The sequence below is a fragment of the Tauraco erythrolophus genome, chromosome 17 (genome assembly GCF_009769465.1).
Source record: "Tauraco erythrolophus isolate bTauEry1 chromosome 17, bTauEry1.pri, whole genome shotgun sequence".
NCBI lineage: Eukaryota > Metazoa > Chordata > Aves > Musophagiformes > Musophagidae > Tauraco > Tauraco erythrolophus.
The window spans coordinates 3,459,846-3,485,528 of record NC_141481.1 but is presented as its reverse complement, the minus strand read 5'-3'; the positions used below and the strand labels follow the sequence as shown (position 1 = coordinate 3,485,528).

Below are 25,683 nucleotides of genomic sequence, written 5' to 3'. Positions count from 1 at the left end.
GCAGGGCTTTACAGCAGACGCCAAGGAGAAAGGGCTGCCAGGACCCACAACAGACCAGCTGAAGCTGACGTGGAATCATGCTGCTGTCACTTGATTCTTTATTCACAGAACAGAGAGATTGAACCTCTTCGCTAGTAAATAAGTTCACAGACATAAAGTCCTTTCCTCAATTCTTTGCACCCTTCTAGAAAAACCATAAAATAAAGCAAATCTCAAACACTGATAACCCGCTTAGCTCAACAGGAGTAGCATTGCTTTAATGGTCTGAACTACTCTGTCTACAGACTCTTCAAGTTGAGTGCAGAAAAGCTTTTCATCTGAGCTGTATAGGCTAGCTCTCAATACCAAATGGACAGTGATGTGAGGGGAGAAGAATTTCTGATATGGGAAGATGACATTTAGCCAGATAATGTCAAAAGCTTGGAAGCCAGTTCTTAGGAAACAGGCTGTGAGATACAGAAGGTGACAAAGCAAGCTTGTCAAACGTATGCCGAGAGTGAAAAACAAAAACATGGTTGACAGGAAGTGGCCATGTTTTGATATCCCATGCCTGAGAGCAGAAAGTGGCTGATGGCTGGCCACAAAGGTCCTAGATCATCAGTCAAAACAAATGAAGGAGATTCCCACTTTATAAACGGTCAGACTGAGTGGAAATCCGCACAGCTACACCTACAGAAAGCATACTTCAAACCTCTGTCTGCCTCCCCCTCCCAACAATGTGGCTGTGTCCTCAATATCAAACTGTTTCAAGATTATGAAAATATGTTCCCTAAGTGCACCTATGGTCAAAACACAAAAAGGTTTCTGAACAGAACAGGAACAAATGGTACAGACAAGATGGCACAGCAATACCTGTAAAAACAGGCAAGATAAGGTGAGAAAACATTCTTCTCTGCAAGGTCTTCAGGCACTGAGTATCAAACGCTGGACAGTCTGGATTGCTGCAAGATACTCTGCAGTAAATCCAAACACTGCACAGCACCTCCGTCAATTTGGTATTCTCCACTTTCCATTTTGTTTCCTCCATGGGACTATCAGCTGGAACCGGACACTGTGGATGGTTTCTTAGACCTCAGATTCCATTATTCTGCCACAATACGTACTAATTATCAATGCTTTGCCAAATGTCTGATGTTTTCACTGGCTGAAAGCCCACGCTTAATGGGCCGATAAAGAACAAGTGCTGTCAGAGACTGGCTTGTGATTGGTTACATAGAACAGCTGAAACTGTGCCCTCAGGAGGTCCCTGCCTGCGCAAATAACACAAATGAACATTTCCTGGGTGAGAAGCTGAATGAATTCCACTCCTAGAAGAGAATTTCAAGTTTAATTATTCTTAGAGCTACTAAGGCTTCCCCTTCCATGCTGAAAGTTGAACATTCAATGCATATTACTCTCCCAAGAATGCTGTGACCTATCTTCAGTGACTAGAAAGACAAGATATCAAACAAACTAGGTGAGCTGGGCTCAACCATAAGCCTGTGTTTGGCATAGATACCTGTTTCTCCCTTTCCTGGGCACACTGAACAATATAAGAGGATGCTTTCAACAGTAATCTGCGTATTCTGGTTGCTGTATCCAAGGAAGACGTTGTCCTTTTTCTTCTACTGTTCTGCTTCCTTTCTTGTTTTCCCTGAAATCCACGGTTCCCTCGCTCTATCCTCTCCCTTTTCTGCATTATTGCTCCACATCATCATAAATTCACACCCACAAACCTGCACAAAAACAGAGAGAAATGAAAGTTTCAATCTTCTCCACTACATCCTACCCCCTCCCACTTGATCACTCAGAGCACTGTTTCTTAGAGAAGGTCTGAGATCCAAAAAACAACATGGGTCACTGCTAGGTACTGTATGAGTAGTGTCCCATCTAAGTAGTCAGAACAGACCCAGGCTGAGGAAGGGACAAAAGACAAGAAGATCTATACTAAAGTGATGGTGTCCACATGCTCCAAGTACTGTTTAGTTTTCCGATTAAATCCTTTCTGGGAAATCATGTCAAACATTAGCTAAACAAAGGGTTAGAGTGAGAGAGCAGAAGACCAAACAGCTCAAATAAGATGGTGATCAGCAAGAAAACTTCAAAAAGTAACTCAAGAATGTCAGCAGTATCAAAAGGTTGATTTCTGAAAAGCTTCAACAGCTGTTCTTCTGGCTTCATACTTCAGTTGGCTTCCTTTGCTTTGCCGTTTCATTTTTCAAAAGCCTTGTGCTGTTGGAAAAGAGAAGATGCTGAATGAATGTTAGTATATCTGGCTCCTAGATTCTTCAGACCTTTGTCATCTAAGCTCTCTCAACAGCTAAAAATGCCCTTATTTCAGCTTCTGAAGGTTACCCTGACGACATGTCTTTAATTTGACCTAGCAGCTGGGTGGACGCTCATTCAGTAGTCTGATGGCAGGCATTTGTAGGAAAATTTCCAGAAAAAAACCCCAAATATTACTTTTCCTTGAAATCAAATAGTCTAGTTCCTAATAACAATTAAAAAAATATCACTCATTTCTTAAACTTTGTTCCATTAAGGTTTTGCTTCTGTTGCACTAAATTCAGGAAGTTAACACTGTGGAGATGAGGTGGGGGGGAAACAAAGCAAAAAAATCCCCCACCCCGTCCTGTCACTCAAACTTGTCAGAGGCTTCAAGGAACTGTGCAAGGGAACAGAAGGGAACTACAGGAGAAGCAACAGCCCAGGTGGGCAGAACACTCTGGACATTAACAAACCCCAGGGCTGGGTTTCTAGACACAGTCAGTACCTGACTTTTGCTGTTATTGATTACACCTTTCCAGTTATTTATCATTCATTTTACTTGCCATCTCACTCATTCTTTTTGTAGTGCTGTCTTCTTAGAAATATAAACTCAGTGGTTTATTCAGTTCTGCCAGGGGAGAGAAGGGGAACGGAAGCCACCACCACCTGGAGGCTGAGTGATTAATCTCTCTGAGGTATTTGTAAGATTATAGAAATGTGTTTTACAGACACTTTTGTAGGGCTGTCTTTCTATTAGATGGAACATTATCAACTCAACTCTGTTTATGATACTTAGGCTTAATTCCATAACTTGTGTCGAGTGAACATTTTGGTATCACCACATCAGCATGTAGTGTCATATAAAGGTGAAAGTAACCCCTGTGAAGGCTGCAAGGCAGGGGAAATTAAGGCATTTAGTAGCATCAAAGTTAGCACCAGCATAACCCATCCAGGCTCAAAGCTAGCTAATACAAAAGGTGCCTAGTGCGTTGGGAATTCGAACACCACATTAAAAAGGAATAAATATGTTTTAATACATTTTCATAGGTGGTTTAATTAAAAAGCAACTTTGACCTGACATTCTTATTTCAGTGGTGGGCATACTACCACACTGTCTGCAGAGAGGCTTTTCACCACCTGTTGACTCCTGTTGTTTCAAGTCATTAGTTGCTGTAGCTGCATCAGCAGAAATCTAGAGGGTGGATAAGCAGAAAAACAATTTGTAGGCGTTGAGCCAGCTCTGAGCTCAAACTCAGGTAAAATTTCAAATTGCTGTTCATCACCAACTTTGCTGAAATCCCTGAAATGACAATAGTTTCACTTTTCATTCTCCCGATTCAGCTGTTGTGCCCATCACGAAAGGAGTGCTCAGTTTCTATTTCTCAGTAATAGCCTTTTCACTCTTAGGTTTCCTGCACTCTGACAAGGAATGTTTCCAAATGGAAGGATTCTTAAACATTTCTACAAACATTCCCAGGTTCGCTCAAGAAAAGCAAGGACATTGACCACCCATATCTATTCTCATTTGCAAGGCCATTCCTTAATAGCAACTGTTCAGTGCAGTGTGTCAGTTTTAAATGTCTTTATACACATTTTGCACTTTGCTGAAACAGCCCAAAACGCATATTTTGTGATGGGAAGCAGCAAATGTCATGACATAGCATTGTGTCCAAAGGTCACTGGTAGGGAATGCATAAACCAGACTTCTCCTGCCCTGACTACTTCAAAATACAGAAGTTCTGTTACTTTAGTTCTGGATTATTTAAGGTAAATTTGTGTCTGTTTTTTCATTTGTTCTCACTGATGGACCAAGCATGACAAAAATACTCCTACCAAAGATTCCATGTGAGCTACTTCTACTTCTTCCCCATCCAGTATATTTTACATTTACATACTTTCAAATCCATCTCATTTAATCAAAACTGGTTGCAACACACCCAACTCTTTTTGAGTTGCATCAATATATACAAGGACATGGAAATTTGCAAGGTAAAGAAAGGAGCAAATGACTTCTTAAATAATTTTCTGCAAGGAAAAATATATTGAAACGACACACTCCTGAGTAATTTAAATTTAAGCTTCTGCATGACTAACTTGGCATTAAATTCCATCTCTGGAACACAAATAGTGAAATAGTCACCCACAGGATGAACTTGCAGGCATGGTTTGTTTCACCAATGGACAAAAAAGGATGGTTAGATACTTTTTCCATTCAAAAAGTGGTTTGGGGTTTCTTAACTAATTTATTTCGGCAGGACAAGGAGTCTAGTGGCTATTAGTGTCTTGATGCTTTGAAGAACACTTTTTTTTATATTCCCACAGAAAATAATTTGAAGGACAAAAAAAAACCTGTCTTTTTTTTGTAACAAATAGCTACGGCCTAAACCAGTAAGAGAGCATAAAATTAGTGCTTCTAATGTGACCACTGAGACATTTCAGACTTAATTACATCTGAAGCAGACTTAACCACCCATTTATCTCCAGTTTCACACAAACAGTAATTGCCCCTGTAAGCCACACTACAACATTGTAGAATTAACCACATCCTAGAGGAGCTGGAAAAGAAAAAAGGGAAAAAAAATAGACTCCAGAGTATCTGCCCAGGCAGAACAGACTCATTTATCAGTAGGGCAGGTCTCCCTTCTGCGGTAAGAATTAGAACCATTCCATTGAAGTCAGTCGTGTTCTGTATGAAATGCCTAAAGCAGGTAATGCTCTACTTCCTCACTTGGCTTTGTACTTCAGCTCTTGTTGACCTACATGAAGTCAGAGATACAAAGACACCATTCCTGACTCTGTATGTACTTATGTATGTACACATGTACTTAGATCATCCTTATTAATCTGCTATTTAAAAAACCCTAGTATTTTTACTTTAAGAAGCTGTGCAGATGTTACTGCAAGCTGCAATCTTTCATCAAATTAATTAGTGCACTAATATAACCACAAATAAATAGCCTCTATTAATACAAATGTTGAAATTAATGTTTCTACAGAAACCTTACACCTGGATCTTACATTAGAGGCCAGTGACCATACCATGGAAGCTGCAATGTGGTTCTGCAGTTTCAGTATGGCTGGACCACTCCAAACATGCTCCTCTGTGACAGGCAACAAATCCTCAGTGAATGAGAGAGACAGCAAAATATTTTTTACACACTTAAGTCCTGTAACCAGTGGAGCTATACACAAGCTTACCTGTTAGCCACAAAGCTAGGATACTCCTAGATTTAAAGTTTAAGAGGTAGAAGAAAAGCCCAGGAGGTTCCTGTAATGGTAGATAGTACCATTCAGGATGCCTCTGCCTTGCTGCAGTGCTGCTCAGCACTACGATACGCTTGCACAGGGAGATAATCCCCTCATTTTACAAACTATCTCCACTGCCTACTGTTCAGAGCATACAGCTCCCAACCACCTTCCCACTACCACATATTCCAGACTAACTCCAGAAGCAGCATGGAGCAACAAGCTGCTTTGTTTGCTCCAAGATTGCAAATTTCATTGAGGGCCACATACTTATTTTATGCCTTGTACATACAGGTTTCATTTTTCTGTATTGGCTCAAACAGGTTGAATTACAGATTTCCTCTTTATTCTGTTTCTTCACTGCCTGCTTTACATTAAAGAACAGGATTTCACATTGCGCATTGAGCTGAGGATCCATCCTCCCAAGTCTCCTGGAATGGAGGAGGAAAGCTAACGAAATGAGGTGCAGCTGCTCCTTCATGCCTGTCAGGTTACAGCTGCTAGAGATCCTCTTGGTTCACTATACAGAAGTGATTATTGGATCTACCACCTAAAACCAAAACATCTCACAGGAACATGTTACTGTGCAGACAGATTTGGAATTCCTCCAAAATGAGGAAATGATCCCCTGAAAGGCTGGCACACTCTCACAGGCAAAGGAGCATCGGAGCGAAGAGGTACAAATTTACTTCTCTGAGCGGACTGAAGCCACGTACAGCTGCACTTCCAAATCCCAGTGCAAGCGCACAAGTGTATCTTTACAAAAGCCCAGCTCAGAGCTTGTGGAAGTACAGTCCAGCTTGCCGGTGTCAGGTGGAGCGGATTATGTTTTCCATTTTTCTTTCTCACGCTGAAAAGAAAAAAAAATAATAAAAAAACCCCCACAACAGTAAACTAACAACTGACCTAGAACTCCAGCCTGAGCTGTACCTCAAATGCTGACAAAGGCAGCGTAAGTTGCTGTTTGTACTGCAATGTCTGAAAATTGCCCATTTGCGGAACTAACTGTACTTTAATTCTCAGAGTTGAGAAATACTGTGGTTTTCTCTCCTATTGCTTCGCTAATCTAGAAGCAATTGAGAGACATGACAGCTCCATGTGCCAAACAGAACAACAAGAGCTAACACTGACGTGTCCCTAGCCAGAACTAAACCTGCCTGTACATCTGTCTGCCTTTCCCCCCTGACACTGCCCTCTTCAGAGGAAAAGTGTATCCTACTGAATTCTGAAAGACATCTCATGCCTCTGGTATGTTTGACAGAAGAGCTAAATTCTGGCAAGACTGTTAGTAGGGTAATTTTGGCTACAGGAGGCTTGCATGGAAGTTGCTTAATACACTCTGAATTAAATACTGTACCATTAAAAAAAAATCAAAATATCCATTTCTCCATTTCTATTTTCTCAATCAAAAAGCTTGAAAACACAGATTCTGTTCATTTAGTGTCCTCTAAAATTTGTTGGTTTAGATTCTTCATATGTAACAAAACCATGAGTCATGTTTGAAACTTACCTATAGCCCCCTTTAGGCACAGCACTTTCGCTGTGACTAACACACTGCATGACATGAAATACAGAGTCTGCACAGGAAAGAGGAGACAAACAATCATAAAGGTATGAAGATTTCTCAGTTACTATTTCTATAAGACTCTGCAGTTTAGTTGGACTGATTAAGGATTATCACTTTGTGTCAACATTAATATTTTTTTGAACTTCTCAGATTACAGAGGAGATTGGAAACTGCTCTTCAATCAACTCTTGTTGGCAGTTGAGGCAATATTCCAGATAATTCTCATCCAGACTGGCTGAACAATCACTTTATGTTTGCCCTATTATTTTTCTCAAACCATCTATTTACTCATCGTAACATGCTGTTCTAAGGAATAGAATTACATGGAAAAGTTTCCTCATACAAACTAGAAAATCTTGTCTAGAAGATGTATTTTAACATCAGATATTACATATAATCTCTCTTACCAGTGGAAATACAAAGCGGTCATTAGTAAAGGCAGTCGCTTTGGGTTCAGTTCTTGAGCTACTCACAAAGTTTATGTACAGTTTTGAGCAAACAGCCTGTGATATGCTTTCCTCATCTTTAATACAGAAACCATGCCACTACCTTACACGCAAGTCACACACCCCATCCTACACACAAGTCATTGCTGCAGACTGTAAACTCCTTGAAACAGGGTTTGACTCAGTTCATGTCTGTACAGCACCTAGTACAGCACAGCTTCAGTGTGATCAGGGACATCTGTGCAAAACAGCGGTGGAGAATGAGAAGTTCTTAAATCAGATTCCAGTCATCCAGCTCAGCGTCATTAAGGAACTAAGAAAGAATACGACATTAAGTGTTTCGGGGCTTGAAGTACACATTAATAAGGTTTGTCATGGGACTATCCAGAAGTTTCAACTGCCAGAATGAACGGTACATTATCAACCAGGATGCTGAGGAAATCCTGCCAACAGACAGGGGTACATTCTAACACCAGACTATGGTGGCTTCTGTGTTTGTTTTCTTGAAAATACTGAAATCAACACTAGTTTCTGTCAGATACATTCACTTAATTCACTCAGGATAATGTTTAAATTATTGTTCTACAAAATACATAATGAGTAAGTCTTGGTTAAGTCTCATTGCTAATAGTGCCTTATAGGACTTGGACTTCTGGATCTTCATTTTGGAATATCTAAAAAAGCTTCACAAGGAATTCTCTATTTCTTTCTGTAGACAGACTCTCTATTCCCATTCTCAGCTGCTTCCCAAAAAAAATCTTTTAGAAAAAGAAGAGGTTCCACATGAAAAACTGTACAGAAACCAAGCTTTCCATGGTCTTTGACAGATACTCAGTGCAACAGACTGATCAAATAAGATTGTTCAGAGTTATTCTGGGAAGCAGTTATATATTGTATTTGAACGTTGTTGTGGGTTCTTATGCTCATGGATGACACGAGTTACTGGTCAGTAACTGTTACTGAATTCAGCACTGTTACTGATCAAGCTCAAGCAGTTGAACATTTCTTCACTTTTGCCAATACTTAACACTTTCCTCCTTTGCCCTATTAGAGGGAAGTTTGTCACAGGCCCAACTCAGAGACAGCAAAAGGGAATGTCTGAGAGCTGCTCACCTACATCAACCCTTCCACATTATTTCAAAATATATTTCCTGTCAGTTTCAGCTAAGACATCTGACTGTCACTGAAGCAGATGAAAAGTGTGTTCACATGTTCTTCACATGACTTCTTAGGTGATAATTTCATACTATCCTTAGTATGAAGGAAGTATATGAAGATCTGTTCAGAAACTCACAGAGAAGCTTGCAAGACACATTTTAACCAAAATTTAGCCAAGCCCAACAAGACTATTTCCCTCTAAAGCATTTTGGCAGCTATGTAAGAATTATGAGTTATGTAGCAGATAGTGGTTGCAAACAACGCTTTCGCAGGAAAGCCCTGAAGCTGATAAACTGTGATAAGAAAATTCAAGTGAACTGCACAATGGAGGAGCAGCAAAGCTGCTCACATATTGTTTCCAAGAACTTTGGAATTAAGTTACACCCTTCTCACATCAGTAACAGGTTTGCATAGGATAATATACATGTGGTGTAGAAAGAGTAACTTAAACGCAAGTGTAGCTGTGGACAGTCAAATCGGACATTCTTACAGATGACTTTTTTTATAGTATCAGTTGAGTAACTGCTATCCTGAATAGAGGTAAAGATTTACATACATACAAATTGCTATATACTGATGTTTCTTTTCTCTTGGATTGTCCTGTTAAACTAGCTATTATTTTGGTTCTTTGTATGACTTTGAAGTCTTCTCTCTAAAAGCTTCAAAACTTTAATAACTGAAAGAAGACCTAGTTACACAGAACTTAACAAAGGGTTTCAACTTTCTTATCAGAGAGAAGCCAAAATGGAACAGCAGAGCCTGTGACCAGTCAGACAAAGCAAAGGGACTTGACTTTAAGCTTAAAGTATGACCTGCTCTGAAAAACGCATACCTGCATGTATCGGAGAAAGGGCTCTCGTTTGAGATGTGGGCAGTCCTAAACATTTGAAAGGTTGTAAGCACATACACAACATCATATGTCTGTCTCGTTAAAGATTCTGGAAACTACTGTATTATTTGAAGACACTTGAGCTTCTCCTTTTAAATATAAGAAACTTTTTGAACTCTCATCCGTTAGAAATTTATGTAAAAGCCTCCTGAGTTGGTTATACAGAAAACAAGACCCTAAAATTCTAACTTCAAATTTTGCAGCAGACCCCTTCATCATACATGAAGTAGCCAAGATTTTTGGTATAAATTCTTCAAGCCACTCTGAAACATTTAAATGGCTCTTAACATGTATCACTATCAACAACGAATCAGTGGGCACAGAGCACTGCAAGAATCACTTAAGCCTTAGGTACAGTATCTCCACTCTTCCATCTTTAGGGAGAGTACAGAAAGGAGAGGGCCAGAGCTACCAGGAGGCAGGAACAGAATAACCACACAGGGTGAACTTCAGAAACTTGCTCCTCTCCATACTAGTCTTGCAAGTACTGGGCAAGATGTGCTCACTTCTCATGTTATTGTTTCTCCCATCTAACAGTTCCATTTTGCTTGTTAGGACCTTTTTGAGAAACAGGAATAATGGATAATAAAAGGCAGAGTTCATTCTACTATTTGCAATTTCTCATTTTTGATACAGCCTCTACAAAAAGGTTAGAAGCAAGCCAGTTGTTCTGCCTTTAGCCAACCCTCCATTCTAAGGCATAATCCTTACCAACAGTTACTATTTACAATGCCTTTGGTTTAACTAGCTGGGGAGGGATATGTTAGCTAACAAGTAACACGTAAATCTCACATTCAAAGACAACCCTGCCGTAACACACTGATTCCATTTAACTTCACAATATCAGATAGAAATCACAAGATTTGCCTAGGAAGCATTCTCAAACCATGTCATATCCCAAACTGTATTTATACAGATTAGCATGTATCAAATAAGGTAACGAATGCTGGGAATACAAGGTTAGATGATTACTTGCCAGCTAGATTTTTTTATGGTGCTTTGCTTTCAGTTGTTTTATTTAATTTGTTCTGTTTGCTCATTGATGCCAATAGATAAAATACATTAAAATTTAATTACTGTCTTACATGAAAATTCTCCCCCGAACAGGGCTTTAAAGTTTATTTTAAACTATGCACGGTTGCTTTGATGCTTTGTAACTCTTTACAAGGACAAGACAGATCAAGCTGCTGACAGCTTCAGCAGTGACCAGATGCAGTGGGTCCTATCAGACCACTCAATCACAGCAGATCCGCACAGTACCCAAAAACTTTTCAAACTCAATTCAACTTGAGTAGAGAACACTGCTGACAGAAATTTCTAGTTTCTTGTTAGGAGAAAAACTCAACTAGTTTTCTGAAACAGTTTATATCAAAGTACTTCAAGGCTCTCCAGCAGCATTCTCTGTAAACACCTGGGCAGATTACAGAAGGAACTGCTTCTTGATTATCTGAACCTAACCCTCTCCTTAGGGCTAGAAAGCCATCAGCCTCACCAAATCTGAAACATTCAGGTGGTAGACCAGCACAATTTGGAATGTATCTTGTAGTCTTTTTATTGATGTTTCTGTTCTTACTCATTGGTAGTCTCCCCTCATCAGATGTGCTCAACAATCACTTGCGCAATTTCTCCTGTCCCATGATGGATGCAGACCTAAGAGACAGTTAGCTCGCTCCACTGAAGAGCATGCCAGCCAAAGTGCACCTGAACAATTTAGTTACCTACACTTGTGATGCTGAAAGATCTTAAACAGAAACCAATAACAAAAGAAAAAGGGCAAACCATTTCACACACTGAATCAACAGTGAGTCACAACACTCCTAGACTCTAACAGACCAGAGAATGAAGCAACATTGCAAAGAAATAAAATAAATCCTCTATTTAGGGTGGCCATCAAAAGATATGCTAAGAAATAATTATAGGAAACAGTGGCTTTTTTGTTCAAACATAAATTGCATTGGTGATTTGAGGGTTTTTTTTGTTTGTTTGTTTTTTATTCCCCAGCAAAAACCTCTTGTACTTCATAAAAGCAGAGAGTAAATTTAGTTATCATCAGATGTTTCCAAAAACATTGAGAGATGCTTCCCTCCAAATGATATGTTCCATCCCACCTCCAGTTTGTTTGTATTTGTTCACTTTTACCACCAAAAATTGAATTTCCACCTTCAGAATATTTTCTTAAAGCAAAACTATGCCAACCCACTCCCTTTACGAAACTGGTAGAAAAGTTTTGCAAAGCCATTTTCAGGTATTTAAAAAAACCTCACCACCTCTTGCAGATGAATATTTTTTATTAGCTTCTTGTCATATTTTCTCCTTTTTAGTACTTTCTCTGTAGTTGAACTGAGAAAGGCCTAAAGTCTTCCTCAAAATTAACTCAGACAATGAAGTGTTTTGGTAGAAAGACAAAATGAAAAAGCAGCTCTTCCTGAACTGCATATTTTTAAATCATTACAAAAAGCCCCTATTATTGTTTATGTGAGATAGGTTTTAAATATCAGAGGATCAAGATTCTGCTCAATTTTACCAGCCAAAATGAAAGGATTCCCATTTCTAAGATTTAAACCAAAAAGATCGAGCTTTCTTCCCATGTCCTAATTAAAAAAAAAAAAATCGAAAAAAAAATCACACAAAAGCAGATAGGACAAGGGCAATTAGAAATTTAAAGTGACCCTCTTTAAGAAACTAGAAAATGATCATTAGATAAGAGAGGCTGACAGAATTTTCCATTATTTCCACTTTGACCATTCTGTGGAGACTTTATTTCCACCTTCTGATTGTAAGAAATTTTAGGAAGGACAGTTGTTGAAACTGAAACGCTGACTACTAGCCACCAAATAAACCCCAGTGAATACACTCACTGTCACACACTCAAAAGAGCAAGCCTTATCTCCATTAATTCACCAGTCTTACCCGCTATTCAAACAGTTTGTCTTAAGCATGTCATCTCCCTGCTGAGGAACCCACCTCCAAAGTCGACTGGTGTACCTTACTGAGTAGAATTTCCTGTGCATGTTATTACTCATCTCACCCTGATGTCTGACAAAAATTGCAAGAACAACTCTGCTTCACCAAGTGCGTAAAATCTGTTGTAACGAGAAAGTAATACACAACTGCATCCTTCCTACAGCGAAGACAAGACGCAAAACAGAGTCAAAGGAGCACTAACAGGATATGTGGTTTTTGCCAACTCTTGCGATATTATTATGAGTCTTTTAATTATGGAAAGGTTCTTAGAATCCCAATATTGTATCAGTATCACCTGAGAACCTATCTCTTACTGAATAAAAGTGTTTCTAGCTTTTGTGACAGGTCAGAAAAACAAGGACCTAGAAATTTACTCCAGAGCAAAACCTGAAATCTTCACATAAATGAGCATCAAGACAAAGGACTCTACAATCTCTGAGTGAATTCATGATGCTGTAAGGGATCTCCTCACTGATCAGACACTGAAGAATCATCCTCAACCTCTTGCCTCTCCACCTCCCTCAGCCTGAACTGGGACATCAAAAGGACTCAGGGGGAGAAGGCAGCAAAATGCTGCATTTGGTGGTAAGGCATACTCACTTGCAAGCAACTTCTCTCTCTAAACTATCAAAATTTGACAGAAGAACCTGTCATCATCCACTGAGATGACTTTGGCTTCCTTCTTCCCCTTCTCAGCAGTATGTAATTTCAAAGACCTTATCTACTAGACTTAATGGTATATTAACAATATTATAGTATTTTCAAAGACTATCTACTAGACGTGATAGTATATTAACAGTAGTATGGTATTAACTAGTAGTCTATCACAATGTGTCAGAGGAGTAAAGCACGTGGGGTAAGTGAACACAGCTACTTCACTTCACAAATGACAGGTAAGTGATGGTTAATGCACAGTCTACTGGCTTCTTTACTGCTTTTAAGAGGGGACAGATGCAAGCAATTTCCCCTCAATGTCAGAGGCTGGACAGTGTTTTCATTGTTATTCAGGGCAGGAGAAGCACGTATACACACATATTAGAATTACAACCAGGTTCTCTTACGAAAAGAGAGACTACTTTCATCCTTTGTAGGCTCTGCCTCCCTCTGCTGACTTGAAATTCTTTTCTCTAAAGATTACAGTGGCTCTGCCTCTCTCCTCCTTCAGAAACTCCTTTTTCGATTTCTGGTAGCTCTAGCTGTTGAGGGAGAGTAAGCTCTGACTATCTCTGTAGTGATTATATAGTCTGACTAGCTGCCTTCTTGACTCACTTGTCCATCAACATCCAATTTCAAACAGCAGCTGGAAATAAAAAGCAAGTTAGCATAACTGTGTAATCAGCTTTTCCATAACCGCAGGTTTGGTAACTACCACCACCATGACACTTCCCAGTCCTTCAGTAATAGGGTGAAGTTAATCTATATGAAATATTACTGCAACGACTACAGCTTTCCAAAAAAAGCTTGAGACGCAGATGCTGGTATATACACTAAGGCAGCTCAGATTTCAGTTAATAACTTAGTTCTGTGCAGACTTTTGTTCTATTGTTTCAACTTCATATAGAACTCTCACAAAGCAAGTCATGTTTACAGCCCATTTAAATAATTGACAAGAGCAATATTGGTGAAGTAGAGAACCAAATGCTTCCTGGGAATAAGTGACCCATTTTGGAAGAGGAGCAGAGGTAGGAAGCCTCAGGAAACACTCTGCTATTAACAACTGTACTAAAATAAACCTCCTAGCCAAATTTTGTAACAATTGTTTTAATAAGTTTTCTGGCAAGCAGCTAGAATATATTATCATTCTTTGCTCCTGTGCCAATCACATCAACTCCTGCAACCGGTTTAGCTCAGACAATTGGGTCACTACAACTGTTCATAGTATGCATTTACTCTACATAGATTTTAAGTGCACATTGTAGTTTTAGACGTTTTTCTGAGCTTCTCAGCACCCTAAATCTGCTTCAAACAAACGATCCAAAAATGAGGACAAATTTACACAAAGATGTCTTCACCTAATTAACTTAAAAGTCAAAATTTATTTCTGCAGTAAAACAATAGCCTGTTTTCCCATCCTGTGTCACAATGTTTATTGCATACTGAAGTCAAGAAAAATGATGTGTAACTAGGAAACACAGCCTGAGTATTCATCTGTCCTTATCGGTCATCCAAATATGTCAAAAAAAAAATCATTAAACTGTGGCCTATGAAACATAAGCCTTTATTTGGGGGCAAGACAGAGAGGACAGAATGATGAGATCAGTATTTTCCATTCGACAAGCACATTTCCCAACTTTGTAGAATGCGTCCCTGAGGGCAGGCAAAAGCTTTCAACGTATTTCAAAAGATGTCATAATCTAAGCTGGAACCATAAGGCACTTGATAATCTAAAAATTTCACCTCTTAAAATCCATTTTAGAGGACTGGCATCCAAAAGCAATTATTAAGACCTAGACATGTTCGCAGATAAGATGTTGATAGAATCCTCAGGCTAAACCCAGAAATAACTGCACACCATTCAACCAGGCTGTCACTCCCCATCAGCTCCACTGCCTTCACTGTGTGTGAACACTTGCCCGAAATCTTTCTTCTAATTTTGCCAGTGGAGAGCTGCAACTCCAGGCGTTGCAACTCTCACCACCTCTCCTGATTTGCGAGTTAAAAGGTATCAGCTTAAAATTCAATGGAATTTTCAGGGAATACACTCACATAAACAGTGAGCTTGTATTCCCAGTTGCATGCATCACATATCCAAAAAGATCTCAAGAAAGTGCCAATACAGCTTTTGTCTTCACACAAGCTTTAAAATGGCAGCATAAAAATGCAGTTAGGGATGTAATTTCTTCCCCCCTAGCAAACAACTGTAATTCCAGTGAACTCTTGCCTTGATATGGAAACAAACCAAGCAATTTAGATGTCAAACAATGAAGATATCCATCTCCAAATGCTGCATCTTTACTTAAAAAAGAGTTACTTTGATAAAGACATATATTGACACAGTTTCACTTTTTTATTTATGTAACTGTCCTGGCATGAATTATGTTAATGATGAAGAGGAGGATTTAGCTATTAAAGGACTGTTCAAGTAGCTGCACTTAAATATTCAAGAAGACTAAGACAAGAGTGTGCTAATACAGCATTGCATTTCTGTCAAGTTCATCTTCGTCCCACTCATTCTGAGAAGAAGGCTTAAGGCTGTGCTTTCATTCCATCACTGACCATAGTAACACAGGTCAAGATGCTGAACCTGACTCAATGTCCAAGTCTAAAAAGACCTTGTACAGAAACAGAGGAAAAAAGTGACAAGACAAAAGGGTGCTAAAGTTCTGAGGCATAGAAGGATACAGGAACCACAAAACTGTTTCAAACAGAAGGGAATTTCCTGGCCATGAATTATAAAATTGGTATGCTTAGAGCAGTATTATTGGCATGATGTAGAACATCTGACTGCTGGGAGCAGGAATAAGCTCATTTTCCTCAAGATACCATGTTTTAATATTTGCATCTTATAGTAAGTCACAGAGTTGTCTCCTACCTACAATGTGATTTAATTTCTTCCTCAGAAAGCTTCTGAAGCAATGCCTAGTTTGAGAAATAACACTTCACAAGGAATGTATATTGACTGTAATTAATTCCTATAGATGGAGAGGCTAATTAACAAGGATCCAGCTAATAACTCGGTTCGATTTAACCCATATACTGAACTGGCAACATGTACCAGAGAAAGAGGAAGAGGGTGCAAGGATATATTTGGAGGAGAAATTACACGACAGGCACTTTAAAAGTGGTTCACAGACTTTTAAATGTTGTCCAGCCACTCTTAACCCTTAGTTTCATCTACTTTCCATCACCTCCACAGGCTTCTTTTCTGCTCTCTCTCTCATGCTATGTCTTTCCTACATACACAATGCAAAATACCTTGGCTATTTCAGTTTTCAGCTTAAAAGACTAAGACGCCTGACATTCACATATGCACACAATTCTTAACAAAAGCAAGCTTCTGCAAATTTTGCATTTTGCTGTTATTGAATGTCCTTGTGCATCAAATCCAGTAACAGAATATGAAAGGGAAGGAAGTTTTCTTAGTAACACCATTTTTATTGCCAAGTTCTATTTACAAAGAAAGGTCTATTGTTCATTCTTGTCCAAGTTTTCAATAGTTATGACATAATTAATGCCAGCAAATACAGATTAATCTATAGAAATCAATATTTCAGAAGCATACACCAACATTTTCTAATTTCTCTCCCTTTCCAGACACTTATTTACATTTTTATTTAAATTAACATAAGATATGTTGCATTTACTCCACATGTCTAACATAACTTACATTAAATAAGTAATACTTCTTGCCTGTAAAAAGACATTTCAGAATTCAATTCATCCCATGTTAGGGCTTTTATCCATGTAAACGTAAGCGCATGTTTAGGACTTTTTTTTCTCCTCCACTCCCCACCCCCCCAAATGAAGTACATTTCAGATACAGCTTTGTTGAAATATATTTCATAGTGGGACAGTCCGTGTTCATTAAATGCTTTATGTAGTGTTTAAATCCCAAGTACATTCATTCTTCTAGAAAAATACATTTCCTCCTCTTTGCACTTAAAACAATCACACTTACAAAACAGCTCAAAACAAAAAGCTTGCAACAAAAATATCAACACACTAGTCACAAGTGGAGATGCCTAAAGTTTAAAATGCTTCCAGCATGTCCTCTAGAGTTGTAAATGTATTATTCAGTGCTATTGCTGGGTGAAACAAAGTTCCTAGAAATTCTGATAGTCTACAAATTTGCACACTTGAATCTATTCTCAATTCTTTTCAAAATTATCTTCATGTGCATTGTAAATATTTCTGCCAGTTAGTCCTTAAATACAAGCAAACACAAAACCTCAGACCTTCTCATCTCCTCATGCATACTTATCAGATTACAATTACTATGTCTTAGTACCCATAACCAAAACTAATGGAAAACAAGACAAAAAAATCTCATGTATCTTAAGATTATGATCTTAAAAGAATCCTGGGAACACTATATACTAGTCTGAGACTTACTTAACTCTAACTTTTGTCATCAGCAAGTATTCTTAGCCATTAGCTGCTTCTTCAGCCCTTTTTAGTTATTTTTCTAAATAAATGCACTCCACACATTTATTTATGCTAACAAGATGGTCACAACAATGACTCAAGTTCTTGCTCTTCATATTAAGAATCAATGAATTCAAGTTAGCAAAAAATAAAAGATACCACCACAGTGCACATTTATTAGACAAGTAAAATTTAGCTTTACATTTATAATACATTAACAAACACAAAATACATTTTATAACACCTTGCAAAAGAAATCAAATCTGAGCAATGCGCAAATCTAAAAATTTTGGGAGATCAAAATAGGGAAAAATCTGTACAAATGTAATATAAAAATATGTTTCCATATGAAAGAACCTTCTGTTTGAGACTCAGTCCAAAACTGCATCTCCCATGTCTTTGTTGCTGCTCAAAAAAACCTGTGCAGCAGGAAAAAACCCCTCTCCCACCCCCTAAAAACATCCCACCCTAGCAAGCCCTGCTTGAACCACCATCCGCTTTTCACAAGCCAGTAGGAGACAGTAAGAGTTATGATGTTTGTTTCTAATTCATGCTGCAAACATTGGGAAAGGTCAGAGCAACAGAGCAGGCAAGTACAGGAGAACCACTCGAAAGACTTGTAGAGAACAGAAGCGCAGTGCCCAGGTTGGTGATACTCTAGGGTAGGCCAGTGACGGTTAAACAGTGATAAACCAAAAATCTCTTTCAAGAAGAATGACAGTAACAGTTAGGAAGAGAATTTTTGACACATATTTAGATGCCTAACACTAGGTTGCCTGAAAATAAGTAGGAGACTTATCAAGGAGGCTCATTATCTTTGAGGCAAAACACCAAGATCTCGCTGATGTCTGCATTTGATGTATCTCTGCAAATTTTCAATTTAACTATAGGACTAAAACACTTAAGTTTCCTAGATGACAGCTGCCTGTACAATGTCCTCTTAAAATAAATTACCCGTTTAGCTGGTTAGTGAACACAACATCAGAATGTTTAGCATGGTGGGTTGATTTTTTTTTTTGTTCTTGGTTTTTTTTTTGTTTGAAGAGTACTACATGCAGGTTAGTGAAACTATTCATTAGGCTATTTTGTAGTTATTTACCTATAACATGCACCAAAGAGAAACTGATTACACTACAGCACCGAGTATCATGTGATTCAAGTGTTTACTTTTATGAAGTGGCTTTGTACTTATGCATACAGTTTGACCTGCTTGTCTGATAGCTTACCCATGCCTTCAAGCATACAGTTTTAAGTTTAATTCACTACTAGTAAAATGACACTCAATTGCAGCGCAATTGAATTCCTAGATTGCTTAAAGAAACGATCCCAGGCCACTTGCAATTAAGTGTGGAAATTATAGTCACTCATGTCTTACTGCTTAATTAGGAAAAAAACCAAACAAAACAAAACTCAGTAACTTCAATCCTAAATAATGTCGATTTTGCTACAAATGAACTATTTTAACCATCAGTTTTAAAATTCTACACACAAGAATACTTCAAATTCACAAATGAACATTATTTCCCCTTGTATTTTGTCTCTATTGGGTAAATGGTTCATATGAAACACTGGACATTGACTTAAACTCTGAATACCGATCTAGATTTGAGTCTTAAATTCTGGATATGGAAAAAAAATTTCAAATGTCACATACCTGTCCTTTAGAAACAATATCGCAAAAGAGTACATGAATTCTGGAAGGCATTCCAAATTTTTCCTCACCAAGTGACTTCAAGGAAAATTCCAACTGTGTTGTAAAGTGAAGAACATTGAGGAGCTTCTTTAACAGGTGTAATTTTCTATCTTTTTTTTTTTTTTTTAAGATCAGCTTAATTTAAGGAAGAGAAATAAGAATTTTAGTTTATCATGAATTAGCACTGGAGAACACAAATGAGCTTGGTCCTTATGTTGTATATAATCCATGACTTCACACACAATTAATGTATGTGACTACATTTCCAATGAAAATGGTTTAATGCACACAGCTCATAAAATGAAGTGCAGAAAGATTAGCCTTCGGTTTCTTTCTATGTCAAAGAATTTCTGCAAAACAGTTAGTTTTTGCACACAGGTTTTACACTGGAAGCATTACTTCCATGGTGAAGCAGACATCAGAATTGGGCACTACTGTTTCCTCCCTCCTGTTCTTTACCAAATTACCAAGTGTATGCTGCCATGACTCTCTCCACAAATGAAAAGCTTGAGTCTTGTTCATTGTTGCACACTGGATGACAGAAAAACAAAGGGGACGAGCAAGAGGCAGTGAGATCTAACAGTGAAGGCAACATATAGTTCTGTTAAACAAGTAATATCTTCGTCAAAATTCATAAAATGAGACATATAGACTATAAAATAGCAAAGTAACATTCAGTATGCTTTGGTTTCTTTGGTTTCTCTTCTTAAAAGGAAGAGAATAATAGAACTGTTTTATGTTAACAGAATATGGCTGAAGATAGGCATAACCTCTACAAACAAACAGAATTTAGCATCTTCAAAATTTTAGCATTTTGCTCCGGAACATCACTACATTTATTTCAGAGTGATTCAATGACCTCTCTGTAGTATTACACTGAAATAGGGAGCCTTTTGAACATCAGTAGTTTAGCTGCTGCTCTCATTTGCAACTTGGGATTTGGATTTGGTTAAAAAGGGTGATGTTAAACTGACTCAAATCAACTTTTGTTTAGAAAAATATTACATTTGTGGCTGACGTGCTAATGCTTTCTTGGTTGAGTTTCCTTTTTTACAGTGAAAGGGGGATAATGAAACAGCCCTTGAGTTTTTCTGATAAGGGAGATAGATCCGATACTCTTCAAGGAATTGTAGATGAGTAACACCATACTTGCAGAGATAAAAGATTGCTGATGACAGATTTTTTTCAGCATCTCCACAGCTTTCACATTCTGAAGTCTCCTAATGCAGCATGAAGCATAGTCAAATTGTATACACATATGTCTTAATAATAGAAGCAAAAAAGTCAAAAAATCAATTGCTTTTGTGGCATAACTATGCAGAGATTTAGGTTGGTCTGTACCAGTTGTAGCATTTCTGTAACACCACAACATTGGTAGAGCTGGTGCAGTCAGAGCTTTCCTAGTGTAATTCCATCTTTGCAGAGAGCTTTTGATAGAACTGAGAGATATTGCACCTCATCACCCCTTGAACAGCAAGACTCTGTCAGCAACAGGCTAGACAGTAAACCTAGTCTTCTATTTTCCTAATAATAGCATCTATCAGTCATTTCCTGTGAAGCTCTCAGTAGACAACTGGTCATGAGATTTAACAGCCACTCAAAGGCAATGAGAAGCACAGTCAGCTTTCTTTCCGTTTGTCCCATTTCTTGTGCAATATGGCTCAAGGGTGCAATTATGCATACTCATTAAAAAGACTCCTTGCGCATGAGCCTAAGTATTTGAATAATTTGAAATTAGATAAATAAAGATCAGGGTTTTCCTGTCTAAAATTAATCCTGTTTGAGGGAAATCAGCCTGTACAGTAGGATTTTGTATAATCTAGGTCAAGAGTTAAGGTTAACAACTAACATAAAATGCTTTCAAATTAAGTAAGGCATCACTTTTAATAATGATCTTCAGAACATTACTGGGGCTACAGTGTAATGCTACAACATACTAGAGGAAGTCTAGACTGCAATCAGTTCAGGTAATAAAAATTTGTGTGGTCCTTGTGCCCAAATTGCTACTGATGTCTAGGCTTGTTCGGGTACATGTACATTAGCGCGACTGCAGTGTGAACTCACCCTATGCATATGACCCCAAAAAAAGGTAAGCTCTTACTTCAGCAATGCCAAATTCTCATCCCATATCCATAGCAGTGCTGAGGACTCCTAACTCTCAGAATTCATTTACAGTTTGGGTCACTCTGGAATGGTCAGAATATTGGTTAATTCAATTTGAGACAAAGTTGAAGCCACAGAAAGCTAGAAATCAACAAAACTGCATGCAAAAGCTAATAAAGAAAAAAAATCGCTAGCATTCAATAGCAGACACTTTGTATGAACATTTTACAAAGATTAAGTTATTACATGAAGGAAAAGATGGAAAAAGTGAACAAAGTTATACTTGCAGATTATTCAATCTCATATAATTATAGCGTTTAAAATCAGTTCAAGTATTCCATCTGGCAGACGAGAGGTACAATAAGAGATTGAGAAGTAGGTAAAAACTTTTCAGATTCACCTACCTGACATGAAAAAAATATTAGTACAGAAGACAGAATAAGGAAACAGACTGCACTGATGACTGAAATCACAATACCAAGTGAATAGTAATCTTCAATTTTTGAGAGCCAGAAAGCACTCCATGTTATGTGCAGACAAATAATGACAATCTGCTCATTTTACTATTAATTTAAAGTAACAGATGTGGAAATTGATGAGAAATCTTAAATTCCATTCATGTTAAATTGTGTATCAAATCAGCAAAGAACATTCCAAACTTTAACAACACTTTTCCACTACTTTCTGTCAACTTAGTACCAGGATCTAGGAAGAAAAGTAAGGTAAGCATAAACTCAGAATCACTTTTATGTACCAATGTTGTTTAACTGTGATACTATCCCAGACAGGAAAAAAAACCTACACAATACCTTTCCTTTTGAATTTCAGACTTGCAAAGGAATTATCAGTTAGATGTGATGACCTTCTTCCTACACGAACATGAAAAATTTAAAAAACCACTTTAGAGTAAAACTGTTTCTGTCTACTTCTAGAAGTTGCCCTTCAGTAGAAAGGATATCATCATTCCTCAGAGGTGTAGCAATTTGACTGTCGGAAGCGAACAAACAAGCTATAGCAATCTCTTAAAATATTTCACATTCCTCTGTAGCTCGTTAAGCAAAGACTAAATTAGTCTCAAAAATCCCTTATGTTACTTTGAATAAGCATTTGTCACTAAATTTCAGGCTTCTACCTTTTAAAAATTTGTTTGATATATATCTTGCTTTGAATCAAACCTTGAAATAAATTATTACACATGGAAAACACAACATTGAAGTCCACATTCCTATGAAGACAACATTGAAAGTGGCTAAGCCTGCTGGTATCATGCAGACCTCCAAAAGATGAATGAGATCAGGATTTAAAAACAAAACAAAACAACTAACCAACTGAAAACCACACCATGTCTCAAATGGAAATGTTATCTCTATACTACAACATACAATTTTTTTCTGGCCAATGGTCTCTCCAGGTTCAGAGAAGTAATGATACGACATCCTGAAGCCAGGTATCCAAACATTTCTTCACTTTGCCATAATACTGTAGACCTTCTACAATTAACTTAGTTCCTGCAGCTGGAACTCTGTAATAGAAAAAAAGGAGGTGCTCTGAAATACTTTAACGTTCTTGTATAACAGAAATTGGTAGGAAACCACCAGTTCAGATTCAAAAGTTGTTGTGTTTTGTTTGCTTTTTTTTTTTCCTTCTCCAGTTTAAATATGCTGAGCATCTCATGTTCACTCTAAAAGCTGCCCACGTTCTCTTTCATCAGTGGGCCTCTTCTTGCAGACCAAATGGCCTCTCAGGCTTCAAGAAGTATCTGCACTCCCAAAGGAAAAACAATGAAGAATTTGATTGCATTTGCTTCACTGTTCGTCACAGTCTGCAGGCTGGCTTTAGTCAGAACATTCTTCTGACTTCTTCTCTACCTCTTTTACCTTGCCAACTTCAACTTCAGATTGCAAAGATGACTGAGGAATGCAGCTGAATGTTCGAATGGTGTGTGGATCAACTGGTGGCACCAGTGTAAGCGACTCTACGCTTAGCGCATCTGTATTGTCATCTGTTATTAATGATATTGTGGGCTGCTGTGCAGGAATCAGGCTAGGAGACAGGTTTGCTGTTTCTATGTCACTGTTTTTTACAGCACTCTTGCTAGACTTCGAGACAGCTGAAAGAGTTTCATCAGTCAACATCGTCTGGCCAGAAACGACCAGCTGACCAGAGATGGTCATCTGAGGCAGCTCTGGAGCTGAAGTGTCATCTAATAATAGAAAAATACCAAGAAACAATCAGTATTCAACTTAGTATGTACATCAAGCCTAGCAGTATACTATTATTTGTGAATATTTAAGAATAATTGGGCAGAAAACGCAGTTCTGTGAAGCACTATGTTTAAACATTCACTTTTCAGTAATTAGAAATAAAATATTATGAAGGCATAACATAAAATGCCAGCAGGAATCTGTTCAAATTAGGAACCCGAAAATTTTACACATTTAGTATTAGAATATGCAGCAATAACAGAAATATTCCTAGAGTGCGGAAATTGAGGGGAAGAAACAGAAAGCCTCTCCAGTATTTAGTATAGACTAACATGAACAGCCACCCCATACCAGGAAGCTCTTTAGAAATAATAAAAAAAAAGAACCTCTGTATAACTAGTTTTCCCAAGATGTGGCTTGTTTCTTACAAAAATTTGGAAGTGATTCTCTCATTTCACTCTCCGGATTCACATTTAAGTGGCACCTCCACCACAGAAAGCAGCAGGAAGAACAGGAAGGAAAATAATGTGCTTACTGCAACTGAAAGGTGCTGCAATATAGGCCTGTTTTTATACAGGGTTTTGTTATATGATTTTTTTTTTTGTGCTCCTAAGCATGGAGCATACAACACAAAACTGGGAATAAGCATTACATACCACAGAAAACTGATATGTTACTACTACACCTTCGCACACAATGAAAAAAACCCAAACATTAACAGCTATTTGTACTGTTCTCTTCCCTCTTAAAATCCTAGCTAACTATCAAGTAAACTGCTCATTTGGCTCAGATGGATAGTGAGTGGAGGGGATGAGGCAATACAGCCTTGCATGAGCAACTATGCCCAGAGAAGTCAGGGTTTTTTTTCTTTTCAGACCACAGTAATAGATGCCATTAAAGTAACAGGTATCCAGCTTCAAGACAGACCATTCTTAGAGCTCTTTTAAGAAACAGCATGTGTTCAAGTGTACAGGCATCTGCAGAAAAGGCTACAAGGCAATGTAGTGAATACAGAAGCTAAGAATTAGCTTGTTTTTAATACAGTGACCTTAAAAATTCAGGTTCAATATGATTCCAATTAATCCTGTAAAATAACAGAAAGCATGAACATAAGGAAAAAAAAGAAAAACAAAGCTGAGAATGGAATGGATATCAGTGAGGTATCAGTGGGATAACTGTAAGATTATTGATTTTTTTAGCTTTCTGGCAAGATAACCCAAAAAAAAGGTGTATTCTCATTTTAGAAAATCACTCAATTTTACTTTTTGCTGAAATCATAGAATCATAGAATTTCTAGGTTGGAAAAGACCTTAGAGATCATTCAGTCCAACCATCCCTAATCCCCCATTAAACCATGTCCCTAAGCAGTATATCCACCCTTTTCTTAAACACATTCAGGGATGGGGACTCAACCACCTCCCTGGGCAGCCTATTCCAGTGGCTGACAACCCTTTCAGAGAGGAAATTCTTTCTAACATCCAACCTGAATCTCCCCTGACTAAGCTTATACCCATTTCCTCTTGTTCTATCACCCAACACTAATGTAAAGAGCCCTTCCCCCACCTCCCCACCATCCCTTCTCAAGTACTTGTAGGCCGTAATCAGGTCTCCCCTCAGCCTCCTCTTCTCCAGGCTAAACAGCCCCAACTCCCTCAGCCGCTCCTCATAAGTTTTATTTTCCAGCCCCTTGACCAGTTTAGTCGCCCTTCTCTGGACTCGCTCCAGGAGCTCAATATCTCTCTTAAAGCGAGAGGCCCAAAACTGGACACAATATTCCAGGTGCGGCCTCACCAGTGCCGAGTACAGGGGCAGGATCACTTCCCTGTTCCTGCTGGTTACACTATTCTTGATACATGCCAGTACCCCATTGGCCTTTTTGGCCACCTGGGCACACTGCTGGCTCATATCAAGCCGGTAGTCAACCAACACCCCCAGGTCCTTCTCCGCCAGGCAGCTCTCCAGCCACTCTTCCCCGAGCCTATAGCGATGCTTGGGGTTTTTACACCCCAAGTGAAGGACTCTGCACTTGGCCTTATTAAAGCTCATGCCATTGGCCCCAGCCCAACGATCCAGTCTGTTCA

At 38.4% G+C, this 25,683-nt stretch overlaps 1 protein-coding gene across 3 annotated transcripts in view; it reads right to left on the bottom strand.

The window, feature by feature from the left end:
• Positions 1-2,077: 2,077 nt before the first annotated feature.
• CLEC16A (C-type lectin domain containing 16A) overlaps positions 2,078-25,683 on the bottom strand; it is a 99,823-nt gene continuing 76,217 nt past the window's right edge. For 2 of the 3 annotated variants that reach the window (XM_086622527.1, XM_086622528.1), the window contains one exon: positions 18,046-23,601. In XM_086622527.1, coding sequence (XP_086478653.1) covers positions 23,234-23,601 — 368 coding nt within the window. In that variant the 3' untranslated portion in view covers positions 18,046-23,233. Of the gene's footprint in view, positions 2,212-18,045; positions 23,602-25,683 lie in introns of those variants that run through there. The other variant, XM_086622530.1, reaches the window with a different exon arrangement.